This window comes from Lepus europaeus, chromosome 11 (genome assembly GCF_033115175.1).
Source record: "Lepus europaeus isolate LE1 chromosome 11, mLepTim1.pri, whole genome shotgun sequence".
Lineage (NCBI taxonomy): Eukaryota > Metazoa > Chordata > Mammalia > Lagomorpha > Leporidae > Lepus > Lepus europaeus.
Window position 1 is genome coordinate 16,728,698 of NC_084837.1, and position 17,153 is coordinate 16,745,850.

Genomic DNA, 17,153 nt, shown 5'->3' on the forward strand with positions numbered 1-17,153 from the left:
GAAAAAATGTTGCTGAAATTTATATGGAAACACAGGATATCTCAAACAGCTAACCAATCTTTTAAATAAAAACAAATTGGAGGCATCACAATACCAGATTTCAAGACATACTACAAAGCAGCTATAATCAAAACAGCCTGGTACTGGTACAAAAAACAGACTTACTACCAATGGAACAGAATAGAAATTCCAGAAATCCATGCATCTACAGCCAACTTCTCTTTGATACAGGAGCTAAAATCAATCCACACAGCAGGGACAGTCTCCTTAACAAAAGGTGCTGAGAAAAATTGATCTCCATATGCAGAAGAATGAAATTAGACTCCTACCTTACACCCTACACAAAGAACCACTCAAAGTGGATCAAGGAACTAAATCAATGACCTGAAAATATCAAATTATTAGAGAACATGGGGGAAACTTTACAAGATATTAGCCTAGGCAAAGACTTTTTTGAAAAGACCCCATAAGCAAAGGCAATCAAAGACAAAATTGACAAATGGGATTACAACAAGCTGAGAAGCTTCTGCACTGTAACAGAAACACTTAGCAAAATGAAGAGGCAATCAACAGAATGGTAGAAAATATTTGCAAACTGTGCAAATGATAAAGGGTTAACATCTAGAATATATAAAGAGCTCAAGAAATTCAGCAACAAGAAAACAAAAAATCCAGTGAAGAAATGGGCAAAGGACTTGACCAGGAATTTTTTAGAGGAAATTTAAATGGCCAATAGACCCTTGCAAAAATGCTCAGAATTTCTAACTATCAGGTAAAGGTAAATCAAGGCCACAACAAGCTTTCACCTCACTCCAATTAGAATGGTTTTAATACAGAAATCAGCGAACAATGAATTCTGGTGAGGATGTGGAGAAAGGTACCCTAATCCACTGCTGGTGGGAATGTAAACTGGTGCAACCACTGTGGAAGACAGTATGGAGATATCTCAGAAATCTGAATATACATCTACGATATGATCCAGCCATCCCACTCCTCGGAATTTACCCAAACCAAAAGAAATCAGTATATGAAAGAATTATCTCTGCAACCATGTTCATTGTGGCACAATTAATAATAGCTAAGGTATGGAATCAACACAGATGTCCAACAACTACTGATGGATAAAGCAATTATGCTAAATATACACTATAGAGTAAAAAAAAAGAATTCTGTCTTTTGCAACAAGATGGTCACAACGGGAAAGCACTATACTTAGTGAAATAAGCCAATCCCACAAAGACAATACCATATGTTTTCCTTAATCTGATGCAATTAATAGAATCCTTGAAATGTAATGTGTCAGAGCAAAATAGGTATATTGAGAATGGATGACTGTTTAGAGCACTTATCTCTTCCATTGCAGAACAATCTTCTGTATTGTTTCGTTTTCATTTGGTTTGTTTTCCTTCTCTTCATACTATTTGATAAACTCTTTTTCTTAGAGGAGGATTAACTATATGATCACAAAGTATACTGGCAATAGATCATTGCAAAAATTAAGAATAGGAACCTGGGTGGGGCGAAGTTTTGGACTGTGAGCAGGAGGGAGGGAAAGTCCCTCCCCTAAATCTGTTCCTAAATCTGTATATACGAAATACATGAAACTTGTATAACTTAAATAAAATTTTTAAAAATGACTTAAGGGATACAGCAAATGCAGTTTTTTTAAATATTAATTTATTTATTTGAATTACACAGAGAAAGAAGGAGAGGCAGAGAGAGAGAGAGAGGGAGAGAGGTCTTCCATCTACTGGTTCAGTCTGCAATTGCCTGCAATGGCCAGAGCTGTTCCATCCGAAGCCAGGAGCCAGAAGCTTCTTCTGGGTCTCCCACATGGGTGCAGGGGCCCCAGGACTTGAGCCATCTTCCACTGTTTTCTCAGGCCATAGCACAGAGCTGGATTGGAAGTGGAGCAGCCAGGACTTGAACTGGCACCCATATGGGATGCCAGCACAGCAGGTAGTGGCTTTACCCACTACACCACAGCACCAGCCCCCAGATGCAGTGTTGACAGGGAAGTTTATAGCAATTTTAGTACCTACATCAAGAAATTGGAAAAGTACCAAATAAATGAGTTATTAATGCATTTCACGTATCTAGAAAGACAACATCAAACCAACTCAAAGCAGGAGGAAAGAAATAATTAAAATTAGAGGAGAAAGAAAAATTGAAAACAAACAGAAAAAGAATACAGAAGATCAGTGAAATAAAAGCCTATTTTTTTAAAAAACTTATTTAAAAAGAGAGAGAAGACCCAAATCAATAAAATCAGAGATAAAAAAGGAAATATAAAAACAGATAACACAGAAATAAAAAGAATCATCAGGAATTACTACAAAGACCTGTATCCTAACAAATTGTGGAAACCTAGAAGAAATGAGAGATTCCTGGACACATGCAATCTACCAAAATTGAATCATGAACACATAGAAAACCTCAACAGAGCATAACCTAGATGGAAATTGAATCAGTAATAAAGACCCAGAAAAGCTCAGGACCAGATAGCTTCACTGCTGAATTCCAGACATTTAAAGAACTAACTCCACTTCTTCTCAAGCTATTCAAAACAATTGAAATGGAGGGAATCCTCTCAAACTCCTTCTATGAAGCTTGCATTGCCTTAATTCTTAAACCTTAAAAAGAAACAACAGAGAAAGAGAACTATAGTCCAATATCCCTGATGAACATAGATGCAAAAATCCTCAACAAAATATTAGCTAATCAAATACAACAACACACCAGAAAGATCATGACCAAGTAGGATTTATCCCTGGTATGCAGGGATGATTCAACATTCGCAAATCAATGTGATACATCACATTAACAAATAGAAGAAAAACTATATGATTATATCAATAGATGCAGAGGCAGCATTTGATAAAATACAATGTTCTTTCATGGTGGAAACCTTAAACAAATTGGGTACAGAAGGAACATACCTTAACACAATCAAGATAATTTATGACAGACTCATGGCCAACAAGCCATTGACTGAGAGAAAGCTGGAAGCATTCTCCCTAGGATCCACAACCAGACAAGGATGCCCACTCTCATCTTTGCTATTTAATATAGTTCTGAAAGTTTTATCTAGAGCCATTAGGCAAGAAAAAGATATCAAAGGGATACAAATTGGAATGGTGGAAGTCAAACTTCCATATTTGCAGATGACATCATTCTATATAGAAGGGACAATAATATCAAGAGACTATTATAACTGCTCCACGAGTTTGGCAAATGTCAGATATAAAATAACACAAAAATCTATAGCCTTTGTATATGCAAACAATGGAGTGGCTGAGAAAGAACTTTTAAGATCAGTCCCATTCACAATAACTACAAAAAAAACTAAATAGCTTGGAATAAATTTAACTAAGGAGGTCAAAGATCTCTACAATTAAAAATTTAAAAACAAAAAAAGAAAGAAATAGAAGAGGAAACCAAAAAATGGAAAAATCTTCCATGTTCATGGATTGGAAGAATCAACATCATCAAAATGTCAAGATTACCAAAAGCAATCTACAAATTCAATGTGAACCCAATCAAAATACCAGTGACATTTTTTTTCAGATCTAGAAAAAAACACAAGAAACTTTGAATAGAAAAAGCAATCTTAAACAATAAAAACTAAACTGGAACCATCACAATATAAGTTTCAACACATACTACAAGGCAGTATGATCAAAACAGCCTGATACTGGCACAAAAACAGACATGTTAACCAATGAAACTGAATAGAAACTCCATAAATCCATCCACATATCTACAACCAACTGATGTTTGACAAAAGAACTAAAATTAACCCCTGGAGCAAGGACAGTTTCTTCAACAAATGGTTCTAGGAAAACTGGATCTCCACATGCAGAAATATGAAGCTAGGCCCCTACCTTATACCTTACAAAAAAATTCCACTTAACATGAGTCAAAGACCTAAATCTATTACCCAATATCATAAAATTATTAGAGAACATTGGGGAAACTCTGCATTACATGGGAGTAGATGATAACTTTGGAAAAGACCCCAGAAGTACAAGCAATCAAAGCCAAAATTCACAAATGGGATTACATGAAGCTGAGAAGTTTCTGCATTGCAAAAAACAAAACAAAAAAAAAAACCAGCAAAATGAAGAAGTAATCGACAGAATAGAAGAAAATATTTGCAAACCAAACAACAGATAAAGGGTTAATATCCAGAATCTATTAAAGAGCTCAAGAAATTCAACAGCAACAAAACAAACAATCCAGTTAAAAAATGGGCGAATGTCTTGAACAGACATTTTCTTTTCTTTTTTAAATTACACAAGCCATTGTATTAGAAGGATCAAAATTTATAATAGTCAAATGTGACTCCTTAAGATTGATTTTCATGTGTTCTGTCAATTTTATTGAAATTCATCAATGCCCCCATAGCATTTACCATCTAAAAAATGAAGTTAATGCTATCAAAAAGTGATGTTGACTTAATCCTGTTTGCCTTCATGCCACTGACTTGAGCCTTCATTCCAAGCCACATACACAAAGAGGGCCAGCACCACATGGACTGCAACCACTGCAACAATAGCAGCATAAAAGTAGCTATCCCTATTGGACATCCCAAGGGCACCTTCAAATATATAAGATTTTGTTGTGAAGTATAACCCAATAGGAACAGTGATCATTAAAGCTGTGAAGAACAGGAGTGTCTTCAGGGTAGATGCTAGCGAATTTTCACTTCTGAACTCGGGCGGCTGCAGTGTGTTCAGCGCCTCTTTATCAAGGAGCTCCATGGCGTTGCGGTGCCGGCAGCGGGCACTCGGCTGGGAGCTGGGCACTGGGCGCTGAAGTCAGCAGCCACTGGGCTGGGACATATCTAGGTTGGCCGGGGAACAGACATTTTTCAAAAGAGGAAATTCAAATGGCCAAGAGACACTTGAAAAATGATGGAGATCACTAGCCATCAGGGTAATACAACTCAAAATGACAATGAGGTTTCACTTCACTGCAGTTATAATGGCTCTCATACAGAAGTCAATGAACAAGAAATGCTGGTGAGGATGTGGGGAAAAAGGTATCCTAGTCCACTGTTGGTGGGAATGTAACCTGGTCCAGCCACTGTGGAAGACTTTATGGAGATACCTCAGAAATCTGAATATAGACATATTATATGACCCAGACATCCCACTGTTTGGATTTTACCCAAATGAAATGAAATCAGCATATGAAACATTTATCTGTACCACCATGTTTATTGCAGTTCAATTCACAATAGCTAAGACATGTAATCAACCCAGATGCCCATCAACTGAGTATATATTCACTCTGGATTACTACTCAGCTGTAAAAAGAAATGAAATCTGTCTTTTACAACAAAATGGATGCAACTGGAAACCATTATACTTAGTAAAATAAGCCAGTCCCAAAAGACAGATATCCCATGCTTTCCCTAATCTGGAGTAACTAATAGAAAACCTAAACCATAATGTTTTGCAGTGAAATGGACATTTTGAGATTTGAATATTTTTTTACAACCCTTGTCTCTTCTGTTGAGGAACTTTTTTTTTTATTTCAGACTATGTGTTGAACTCTTTATTTATTGCAGGGTTAACCTTATGAGTATCAAGTAAACTGAAAATAGAAATCTTTGTAAAAATTAAGTGTGGGAATAGGAAATGGAGGAGGAAGAAGGGTTGGAGCATGGGCGGGAAGGAGGTTAGGATAGGAAGCATCACTATGGTCCTAAATCTGTATATGTGAAATACTTAAAACTTATATAACTTAAATAAAATTTTAAAATGGAATGAAACTAGAAATCAATACAGACAGAAACTTCAAAAGTTTACAAATATTAAACCAATGGATCAAAGAATAAATCACAAGAGAAATTAGAAAATATCTTAGACAAATGAAAATGAAAACACAAGAACAACAAAAACATGTGTGAAAAAAAGTGCTGACAGGAAAACCAATAGCTGTAAATGAAATATGTTTATAAAGAAGATGCTACTTAAAATACCCACATCCCATATTGGAGCACCTGAGTTCAAGTACTGGCACCACTGAAGTGCCCTTCTGAGGCTGGTATCCCCCACCAGAGGGTGCTCTCTGAGTGTCCATCCCTCGGGGTAGATTTGCAACCTACATAGCCCATAAGTACCAGGGTCAGCACCAACCTGATTTGGAGAAAACAGCCCCCTTGAGCTACACAGATTTCTGGTTTTGTAGCTCTAGGGCTCCCTTAGCTCTCACAATGGCAGAGCTGGGACTTCAGTCCAGATCTACTTTCTGCAAAACCTGACCTGTTAATTCCTAACTGTCCATTCTATTAAACCTAATTACAATCCACAGGACCTAGTTCAACCCTCTACAATATGTTCTTCCAGACCAACTTAGGAAAGTATGAATTAAAACAAAAATAAGATTAAGAAAAAAGCAAAGGCTAATGTGAAGTGCTGTTTTTCTTGGGGGGGAATGTTGGTTTTTAACTTTTACTACCTCTAAAAAAGGGCTTCCCTATGTCAGGTGCTACAGCCAAAGATTCCACCTTAATACTTCCAGTGGTAGGGGAAAAAGATTGTAAAAAAGCACCTAGGGAAAGAAGATGCATGAAAGAGAAAGCATCCTTTTTTGAGGTCAAATGAATATGATAATGATGAGTATCTAAGAAGTCACTTAAAAGAAACACCTGAAATTATATGTGTGCAAATTAACCATTCTTTGAATCCAACATCCAGAACAAGAATGACATTTTAATTTGAAAATTGTCTGAAAATTCTTCTTATTCAACTCATAAGGTTGAAAATATCAGGCTTAAATGGAGAAAGATTGTCAAGGAATTCTCAACCATTAGCAATGTACTTTGGGTTTCCCAAGATAGCCTTTAGAGCCAGGTAGCAGAGACCTGGAAACTCCACAGAAGCAGGTCTGGGCTATAGCACAGCTCAGCTACTAAGGCACATGCAACTCACCATTGTAGCAGTGAATGGGATATTGTCAATCAAGGATGATGCCAAGGCTGATACCCATATAACCAGGATGATGGCGGCAGCTAGGCGCTTATCCTCTGGGACCATCTGGAAGGAGCAGATAATAGCAGCAGTGTGTCCACAGCTGTACTGATAAACCACAGGTACTTAGAATCTAATCTTACAACATGTGAGACTCAGAAGGGATCAAAGGGATGTTACAATTCCAAGACCAAGGCAGGCACTGGTGTGCAAACCAGGGCCACACCTACACCAGGAACCTGAGCTAGGTTACCATGAATAACTGAGGAGAGCAATTCCCAGCCAAGCCCAGGCCAATTAACCTGGTAGTGAGGGATGCAGAGTAACTCATTCCTCATACAATATTGTGGCTATGCACACTGGTCTCACCAAAGGTGTAGCAGAGCTCTGGGGTTAGGACATCTTCAGCATTCAGTTACTAATACTCATGTTGACTGTGATCCAACTTAGAAAAGTTTTAACTAAAAATTAAAAACAAAATATCAGGCATCTATAATTATACATTCTTTGGAAAAAGACTTTCTTCATCCCTAGTCTGTCCAGGATAAAATAGGTTCCCTGCTGTGCTTTCTACATAATTAACGTGACCTATTCTTTCCAGACTTTTTTTTTTTACACAAACAGTGGCTGGAGCAGATTCTATTACAGCATTTAATGTACCTTTATTAGCAAAGCAGTCTGCTCTCCGACATATTCTATTAAATGGAGATGCGCCAGTGCCTAGAAGAAAGGGTGTATGGTGAGAATCAGCTGAAAACTGAAAATATATGCAAAGTTCCTTTTTAAAAACCTTGTCTTTAAGATGAAAAGAATTGAACATAAGGTAGGCTCAGACTTTTGCTTCCTGTAAAAGATCTGGCTCAAATAGATCGTCTATAAATAGTTTACTATCATATATACACAATGAAGCTTCATGAAGAAAAAGTACAATAGCACAGGCAGGAATTCCTCATTGATTTGTTTTAATGCCCATGTTAAATCTAAATTCAAATGGAAAGCAATCTCTTTATTTTAAGATCTATGTATAAGGACATTGTTCAATTGCATATAATGAAATGCCACTCCATATAGAAGGTCTTTCAAGTAAATTGCATTTCCAATTTCTTTTTAAAAGTTAAACCTCACAGTTAGAGTTTTAAAAGAATAGAAAGATAATGCACGGTTTTTATTACCTTCAAAGAAAGGAAGGAAAGGTCTATTTAACTGAAGTGTGTCAGTATTTTCACAATACTAGTCAGATGTAGAAAGTTGTATTCAAGGAAATATAAAAAAAGAAAATAGAAAACGGAACATGGACATGCATAAGCAATTCTGCTCTTGTTGTTACCTTGGTCCCAGCACAGGAGAGGATGTTCGGGAACCCATGATGGATATGGGAAGGGAAGGAATCAGGAAGGAACCAGACATGGAAGCAGCTTGGCTGCTCAGGACCTCACCACTATGTGGCCTTGCACTGTATTTGATCTTGCATAATGTCTAAAAATACTGAAAGCATCAATGTGGCCATGACTACATATGAGGATATTTTAAATGGAAAAACACATAACATGAAAAAATTATGCATGTATCTCAAGACATTTTACATTAAAATAAATTTATCTTTTATTTTCAATTTCCATGAACATTTTGAAATCTTCTTATATAAGTTTAAAAATTCCACTCAATAAGGTACAGTTGTTAGCTGGCCTCCATTTAAAAGCTGTGTAGTCCAAATGATGGGTTTTAAATTCTCAACCACGTTCATTTTTATATCAACTAAACCATAAATATATTTAGGGCAGGGTTTCTCATCCTAAACAGTGAAGACATTTGGAGTCAGATCATTGTGTATTGTTGAGGCTGACCTGTGCATCAGAAGATGCTGAGTAGCATCCCTGGCCTGTAGCACCTCTCTCCACCAAGGTTTCTAGACAGAGCCAAGATTTCCTGAGGCCTAAAGTCACTCCCATTAAAAACCAGTAACTTACTGTAATCCAAATTTTATTAAAACAAACAAAATTGTAAACTTGAAAAAATCAAATGTAGCCATACCTTTATCATTATTAAATATCATTGAGAAGTCAGAAATTTAATAAAATTAAATTTTGCACCACATAGAGATAGCCTTTCCTACATGAGTATATGTCCACATACAAAGAGTATTATATGCACATCTTCTTGTGTGCCTATAGAAACTATATATTAACATATATTTAATGATAATTAATTTTCCCAAAAATGCATCTATTAAGTCTGTTAAAAATAACTGGTCTTTTGATTTTAAAAGTCAAAATGTGAGGGAAAATATACCTTATTCTCTTTTAAAAATTGGTAAATCAAATGATTATGTAGCACCTTCTTCTATAAAACCTTAAGTTAAAAACATACATTTTTATACTTCAGAAAATTTGGTTTACATTCAGTTGAAGATAATACCCATTGCTTATCTCTCCATCCACTACTGTTATATTTTAAGAAGATTATTGTGCAATATCAATCAATATATGAAACATCACTAGTCTTGTATGGCAGAAATGCTAAAATGCTGATTCAGCAATAGTCTGATAAAATTGACTCTTCCATATAAGCCAATACTATGATCATTGCCATCACTAGAAGATCCGTGGATTCCTTCTGTAGCCAAACAAGCATTGGATAAAACACACTTTTTAGCACATTACTGAATTAGCAATATAACTTAGGGTTTTCCAAGGAATCTCTCTCCATAGAAAAACATTTTCTTCAGCAGAGTGGGAATTTCAAGACTTTTGTGGCAGACAAAGACAGAGTTGCCTGGAAGCTTGAGGCTGATGAAGCTCTTCAATGAGCAGAGCAGATGTGGGCTATGGTGCTCTTTACTAGACTCCTCTGTGATGAATTTTACAGTGAAAAAATGTTCTTCACTCTTTTACATTGTGTTATATTCTGATTGATCTTCACATTTCTCAAGACAGCTGAGAATATAAAAGCTACATGACTTTCATGTTATACACTCTAGGATTACTTTTTATAAAAGTAAACCAAAAAAGTTAACTTATATGCCAGAAAAAAATAGCCAAGGAGAATTTTGGAAGCCATGAAAGAGCCTGATTTGTAATTTGGTATGATTTATTAACTACTAACAAGAAAGTATTACATACAACCCATAAATCAGAGCATTTTATTAACATTGTTACAATTTTTCCTATGAAAGCCTTGGTACAGCTAAAGATGTCCCACTGGAAGAGACACAAATAAATCTGGATCCATGGGAAACCTTTCTCTTTTTGAATTTATTTGACAGGTAGAATTATAGACAGTGAGAGAGAGAGAGACAAGAGAGAAGGGTCTTCCTTCTGTTGGTTCACTCCCCAAATGGCTGCTATTGCTGGTGCTGCACCAATCTGAAGCCAGGAGCCAGGTGCTTCTTCTTGGTTTCCCATGTGGGTGCAGGGACCCAAGCACTTGGGCCATCCTCCACCACCCTCTGGGGCCACAGCAGAGAGCTGGACTGGAAGAGGAGCAACCAGGACTAGAACCCAGCGCCCATATGGGATGCTGGCACCACAGGCGGAGGATTAACCAAGTGAGCCACAACACCAGCCCAGGGAAACCTTTCTAAACTTCATAAATGTTTAAGGAAGGAAATGAATACAAAATAAGAACATGCTATATAAGAACCAAGAACATGCAAAATAAGAACCAGGAATTCACCAATGCTTCTAACACAACCAAGAGATAATAAAATTAGTTGTTCTCTTTCTTCTCACTTTAAAATTCTGATAAAAATGTTCTCATGAGAAGCCTTCTCAGTCAAACCGATCTGAAATGCACTCTACGTAGCACCAGAGAAAATTGTTCTGAATGACTATTATACCTCTGGATACTTGATTTAACTTATAAACATAAGCACTTCATAACTATTCAATCTTCATAAGCCAACCTCCCATAGTTCTCAGTCTTATTCATTCCTTTATTTGTTTGACAAATAGTTATTGAGTTCTTACAATATGAGGCACTGTTGGAGCACTGGGAATTCAACAATGACCAAGACAGACAGACAAGAAATAATTTAAATTTTCTACATTTGTTATATGTGTGCGTGTTTGTGTGTGTCTATATATAGACACAAAATATATTAATGCATAATAGACAGTTAGTTGTTGAAAGGAAATTAAAGTAGAAAAAAGAGATAGTGAATGATGGGAGAGCTTTCTGCACTGTGCTGGGAAGACCTCCCTGCATATGCATTATCTGAGCACTCACTTGGAGGATTGTACCAGTTGCCAGCATGCTTGGGAAGAGCACCCCAGATATAGGTGACAAATCCAAATGCTCCTGGATATAGGTAACAGGTCTAAATGCTCATTCACATATCCAAAAGCCATTATTACTGGGACCCAGTGAGCAAGGGAACCCACAAGTATAGTAGGACATACGAGTGCAATAGTTTGAATGTAGTCTTTCCTGTTTCATGTGTTGGAAACTTGGTACTCAGTGTGGTAGTGTTGACATGGCAGGATTTTTAAAAAGTGGATCTAATAGGAAGGAGTTAGGTCCCTGGGAGTGCTACCCTCAGAAGGGATTCATGCTGATTTCAGGGAGAGTTATCTTAAGATAAAGTGGTTATAAAATACAAGACTTGCCACTCCATGGTCTTTGGTTTCCTGCCTAACCATGTGATCTCTCCTTCTCCCATGTGCTCACACCATGATGTCATCTGCCATGAGGTGAAACATCCAGAGTCCTCAAGAGCGAGCACCATGCTGTTTGGAATCTCAGCCTCCAAAACTCTGAGCTAAATAAATCTTTTCTTTATACATTACCCAGCTTCAGGTGTTTTGTTATATCAATGGAAAATGGACTAATATTCAGTATGAAGGTAGCAGCTGTAACCAAGTTATTCACGGCTGTATAAGTCATGCTTTAAAGCTCTGGATTTTATTCCAAGTGCAGTAAGGACAATATGCCATTTCAAGAGCACTGAAAGCTATTGCTCTTGTCAAAGGTGCTAAAATATTGAATGATATTTATAGGAGTACAGAAGTTTACCTGCTGTTCAAAATCCTCCAAAGAGATCCAAGCGGCACTTGAGGGCTAACTTTTCAATATCACAGGGCAGAAGAAAAAAACAGTGTCTCATTTAAGGGTCTCAAACTAAAAGCCTACTGGAAAATCAATAATTCTGTTTAATCTCTAATAGAACCCCAAGACAGCTGCTGACAACCCTTGTTTTATTCTTAGGAGTTCTACATAAAGGTGGGTTTAAATATACTTTCATAAATGTTTAAGCTAACAATTAAGAGAATAAAAATATTACCTATAGCTTCAAAACATGGGAAAAGAGATAAAAAACAATTTTAACAACATACATCACTAGATGGGAAAATGAAATATACCAATATATCAAACATAAGGCATAACAGTGAATCATTTAAAATTTGATTCCATACATCCTTTACCAAAAACAAATGACAGAAAGGTAGCAAATGGGCAATTGCACAGTATGTCCAGTCCACAAAAAATGGCATAAACCCCTTTCTCCCTGTTCATACAACTAAGTACAATTGTAAACCCCGGAAAGATAGCAAGAGGCGACCAAAGGAGAAAAGGTGGTAAGAGGAGTGAAAGTTACTGAGACCTGAGGACAGGCGGGATAACACAGTTTCACAGCACCTTTTGTACTCCAAATCAAGCATTTCCCAGTGACACCCTATAGCAAGAGAAGACAGATAGGTGGGCTTGTTCTACCACTGGATGAAACAATCCCAGGTGATCAAGTTCCCCAGAAAGGAATAATAGGTTCACTGACAACAAAGACAGCCAAAAAGTAGTCCCCTCCTAAGTTGAAAGATACATATGTTGAAAGATGATATAAGATAAGATATAGGAATGACTGAGAGTCTCCTAAAACAATAGATAAAATGTACAGGATATGGTCAAAAGTCACTTGATACATGAGCAACCGAGAAAACCACAACTTGAATGAGAGAGGATAGACAACTGATGCCAGAACTCAGGTGAATCAGATGTTGGATTACTTAAAAATTATATGAAAGTACCCACCATAAAAACACTTCAACAATCAATCAAAAGGTATTGTGATACATAAGAAAGCAAAAAACAAAGTAAGGAATAAAGTTATATAAAAAAAACAAACGAGGGCCAGTGCAGTGGTATAGATGGTTAAGCCACCACCTGCAGTGCCAGCATCCTCTATGGGCACCAATTCAAGTCCTGACTGCTCCACTTCTGGTCCAGCTCCCTGCTAATGTGCCTGAGAAAGCAGCAGAAGATGGCCCAAGTACTGGGCCCTTGCACTCACATGGGAGACTTGGATGAAACTCTTGGCTCCTGGCTTCAGCCTGGCCCAGCCCCAGCCATTGCAGTCATTTGGGTAGTGAACCAACACTAACAGTGAATTCATTTTCCAGTCGTTGGTTTTATACCCAGTTCCTTTAGCAAGAAACTCAGTTCACTATAAAAAAGGGTATCAGATCAGAAATCACTAGTCTTACCATGTGTTCTATTACACAGAAGCAGTTGACATGATAACAGTAGTTTCCTACTTAGTTCAATTGCCCTATCTGCTGCAACAAACTCCAAGTTGGAATGTCATCCAATGGCAAGAAATACATGCTATAAACAAATGACCAATGAATGTCACTATCTCCTAAAAAGCTCATTGGAAAGAATGGATGTGAGAACCAAGTGGTAGAGATAAGACTGGCCCCCTTACAATTACACTCAATAACCCACTTTAGGATTTGAGTTCCCTGTTTCTGAAAGGAACAGGGAGGTTCCAATTTCTACTCACCAAGAAGCTGACCCACAACTTGGATAGGTAAAAGGAGTGTTTAATCCCATGACTCCTTCCCAGGAAGGCCATAGGCTATCAGGGCAATATCCTCCTATAATCCAGGATGGGGACCCTCACTAGAACTACAGCTTCACACACCCTCTCGCCTCTTCAGGACTAAGAAGCTGTGACCTCTGTTGTTATGTTTTCTGGAGAAATCAACAAGCCCATTCTTTCCCCAAACTCTGACCTTTGAGCACATAATCTGTTTTTCACTGAGACTCTACCCAGTAAAAGACATCAAAAATAGTCACCCAGGGGCTGGCATTGTGGCAAACCATATGGGCAGTGGATAGAGTCCCAGTTGGACCACTTCTGATCCAGTTACCTACTAATGTACCTGGGAAAGCAGCAGAAGATGGTCCAAGTACTTGAGCCCCTGTACCCACACGGGAGACCAGAAGAAGCTCTGGCTCCTGGAATCAGATCAGCCTAGCTCTGGCCATTGTGGCAATTTGGAGACTGAACCAGTGGATGGAAGATTCTCTCTCTCTCTCTCTCTCTCTCTCTCTCTCTCTCAATCACTCAGTGCTCAAAGATGTACTTTAGAGCTATTCAAGAGGGAAAAGAATAGAAAATAACCTAAGTGTTGACATAGAGGAGAAAATTATTATGCCCTATCCATTACACCTAATACTACATATGTATAATTATTATGTTTAAAACAGTTTCTAGTTATAAAACTATGAGCATAATATGATTCCAATTTTGTTTTAAAAAATGAACACAAATGCTGGTGAGGATGTGGGGAAAAAGGTACCCTAATCCACTTTTGGTGAGAATGTCAACTTGTGCTAACACTACGGAAGACAGTATGGAAATACCTCAGAAATCTGAATATAGACTTACCAAATGACCCACCCATCCTACTCCTGGAAATTTATTCAAATGTATTGAAATCAGCATATGAAAGAGTGAGTAATCTGTACCCCCGTGTTCATTGCAGCTCAATTCACAATAGCTAAGATATGCAATCAACCCAGATGTCAGTCAACTGAAGACTAGATAAAGAAATTATAGTATACACACACACACACACACCATGAAATACACTCAGCTGTAAAAAAAAAAAAAAGAAAGAAAGAAATCCTGTGTTTTGCAACAAAATGGATGCAACTGGAAAACATACTTAGTGAAATAAGCCAGTCACGAAAATACAAATACTCTGTTTTCCCTGATCTGTGGTAACTAATAAACTATCCAAAAAGTAATCTATAAGAGTGAAATAAACATTTTGAGATTCAATGTTTCAGCATTTGTCTTGACTGTTGAGAAACAGTATTTTTCCTTATACTATTTGTTGAAATCTTCAGTTACTTTAGGGTTAATCTTATGAGTATAAAGTTAACTTAAAATAGATCTTTGTAAAAATTAAGAGTAGCTATGGGAGAGGGAGGAGGAGGAAGCGTGGGGGCATGGGTAGGAGGGAGGGTAGGATAGGAAGTATCACTGTGTTCCTGAATCTGTATACAGGAAATACATGAAATTTGTATACCTTCAATAAAATTTTTAAAATTATGAAATTTAAAATTTTCTGTTAACTCCCAAGTGTTTTACGTACTGAATGAAAACATTTTTTAATCAAACCTTTTGTTCTTTTTCTGGAAGACAAGGCCCTGGCCAAGGTGCTTCTTAGTTAGAACAAAACACGGCAGGGAAATGAAATAATCAGAGGTCCTTCTCAATTTGCTGTGATTGTAAAATGCAACAGGAATGCCACTTTGCGAGCAATGTATGCAACTGTATATAAATAAATAATGAGACAAAAAACACACTGAACTGAAAAGCTGACTATCAAAAGAAAATCATGTAATCACCTCACGGGGCTTTAAAAATGCATTTTTCATTTTTCCATAATGGTAACAGCAATAATCTTAAAATTAAAATGTCCATAAAGATCAAATATCTCATAATTTAGTCAGATGCAAAAGAAAAACACAGAGCACAAATTCACAATCTAGGTTGCTTAATTATCTGTCAACAATATACAATACCAAATTTTAATTACACTCAATTCTATTTGCAAATCCATAGTTAAGAATATATAAAAAGGGGCAGAGCCAAGATGGCAGTAGAGCAGAAAATAGATAGTTAATAAAGAAAGGGGATACAGGATGATGACAGAGCCATGATTTTTTTGCACAGAGAAGCATAGGAGTCCAGCAGAGACTGAGAAGGTCCACACAGAGGGAGCAAAGAGTCACAGAGACACGGCAGAGGTGTGGTTGAGAAGCCAAATGGTATGACTGATGCCACACCCTCTCCCCTCCCCAGAAAGACCAGGTGAGACACAAGGTTGCGAGTCCATGGAGCTGCAGTTAGCAGTGGGTAGGAGAGCCGGCTGTGTTTGAAGTTCCAAGCAGGAAAAATAGAGGAATAGATGGAGAACTCAGGCATACCCCTGCCCATCTATGTCTCCTCCTCCCCCAGTCTGGACCAGGAGGTGGCTTGGAGAAGCCATATTGTCTGTTTACATCTCCAAATGTAAACAGGACACTACCACATTTGCCTCCTCTACACAAGACCATCAATTGTGGGGGCCATTTCACCACACCCCGCTACCCAGGAATGAAAATAAAAACATTTCAGAGTAATTTTACCCTACCACCACACATCTGTACAATGGGGGAAAGTTCTAAACATTGAAATCCCTAGCTTGTTTCATACACCAGAGCCCAGTCCAGGTAGGTGGGGTTTAGTACACAAGAGCTCTCTTATCTGCCAACCATCACCACCCAGAAGTGAGCAGGACTTCCAGAGGTGGGGCTGTGTGTTCCCACTTTCAATGCACAGGTACATAGCAGCTCATAGCAGAGGGAAATCTCACCACAAGCACCAGAACACATATTAAAGATAAAAGAAACCTATCTTGTTTGTGTGATCTCTTTGACTCTTAGACCTATCAGAGCTATCAATTGTGAGCTGAAATTGATCACTTGGACTAGTGCGATGGCATTGGTACATGCCATCTTGATGGAATTGTGTTGGAATCCCCTGCACATTTCTAACTACCCCATTTGCAGCCAGTCCGATTGAGCATGTTCCTAATTGTTTACCTCCTCCCTCTCTTTTTCCACTCTTAGATTTAACAGGGATCACTTTTCAGTTAAAATTTAAACACCTGAGAATAATTGTGTGTTAATTACTGAGTTCAACCAATAGTACTAGAACAACAACAACAACAACGAATACTAAAAAGGATAGAGTATTACATTGTACATCTAAAGTCAGGACAGGAGATGAGGTCTTTGCTAATTATATACTGAAGTGATCTTCTGTATATAAAGAGAATTGGAAATGAAAAAAAAAAAAACAACCTGGTGTTAAAATGGAAATGGCATAGAAAATTAATTATT

General features: G+C 37.5%; 2 protein-coding genes across 2 annotated transcripts in view; both read right to left on the bottom strand.

The window, feature by feature from the left end:
• The window catches only part of OCA2 (OCA2 melanosomal transmembrane protein), a 343,821-nt gene that overhangs the window by 150,014 nt on the left and 176,654 nt on the right, over positions 1–17,153 (bottom strand). Inside the window, exons 19-20 of the mRNA XM_062204569.1 lie at positions 7,641–7,700; positions 6,942–7,046 (exon numbers count right to left, since the gene is read on the bottom strand). Of these exons, the coding sequence (XP_062060553.1) occupies positions 6,942–7,046; positions 7,641–7,700 (165 nt within the window). The remainder of the gene's footprint in view (positions 1–6,941; positions 7,047–7,640; positions 7,701–17,153) is intronic.
• Positions 4,445–4,771, bottom strand: LOC133769371 (vacuolar ATPase assembly integral membrane protein Vma21-like). The gene has a single exon (XM_062204568.1). The coding sequence runs from the start codon at positions 4,761–4,763 to the stop codon at positions 4,458–4,460; it is 306 nt and encodes a 101-aa protein (XP_062060552.1). The 5' UTR covers positions 4,764–4,771; the 3' UTR covers positions 4,445–4,457.

Excerpts from the sequence above, each read along its gene's own strand:
- LOC133769371 (XM_062204568.1), bottom strand. The coding sequence starts at position 4,763 with ATGGAGCTCCTTGATAAAGAGGCGCTGAACACACTGCAGCCGCCCGAG.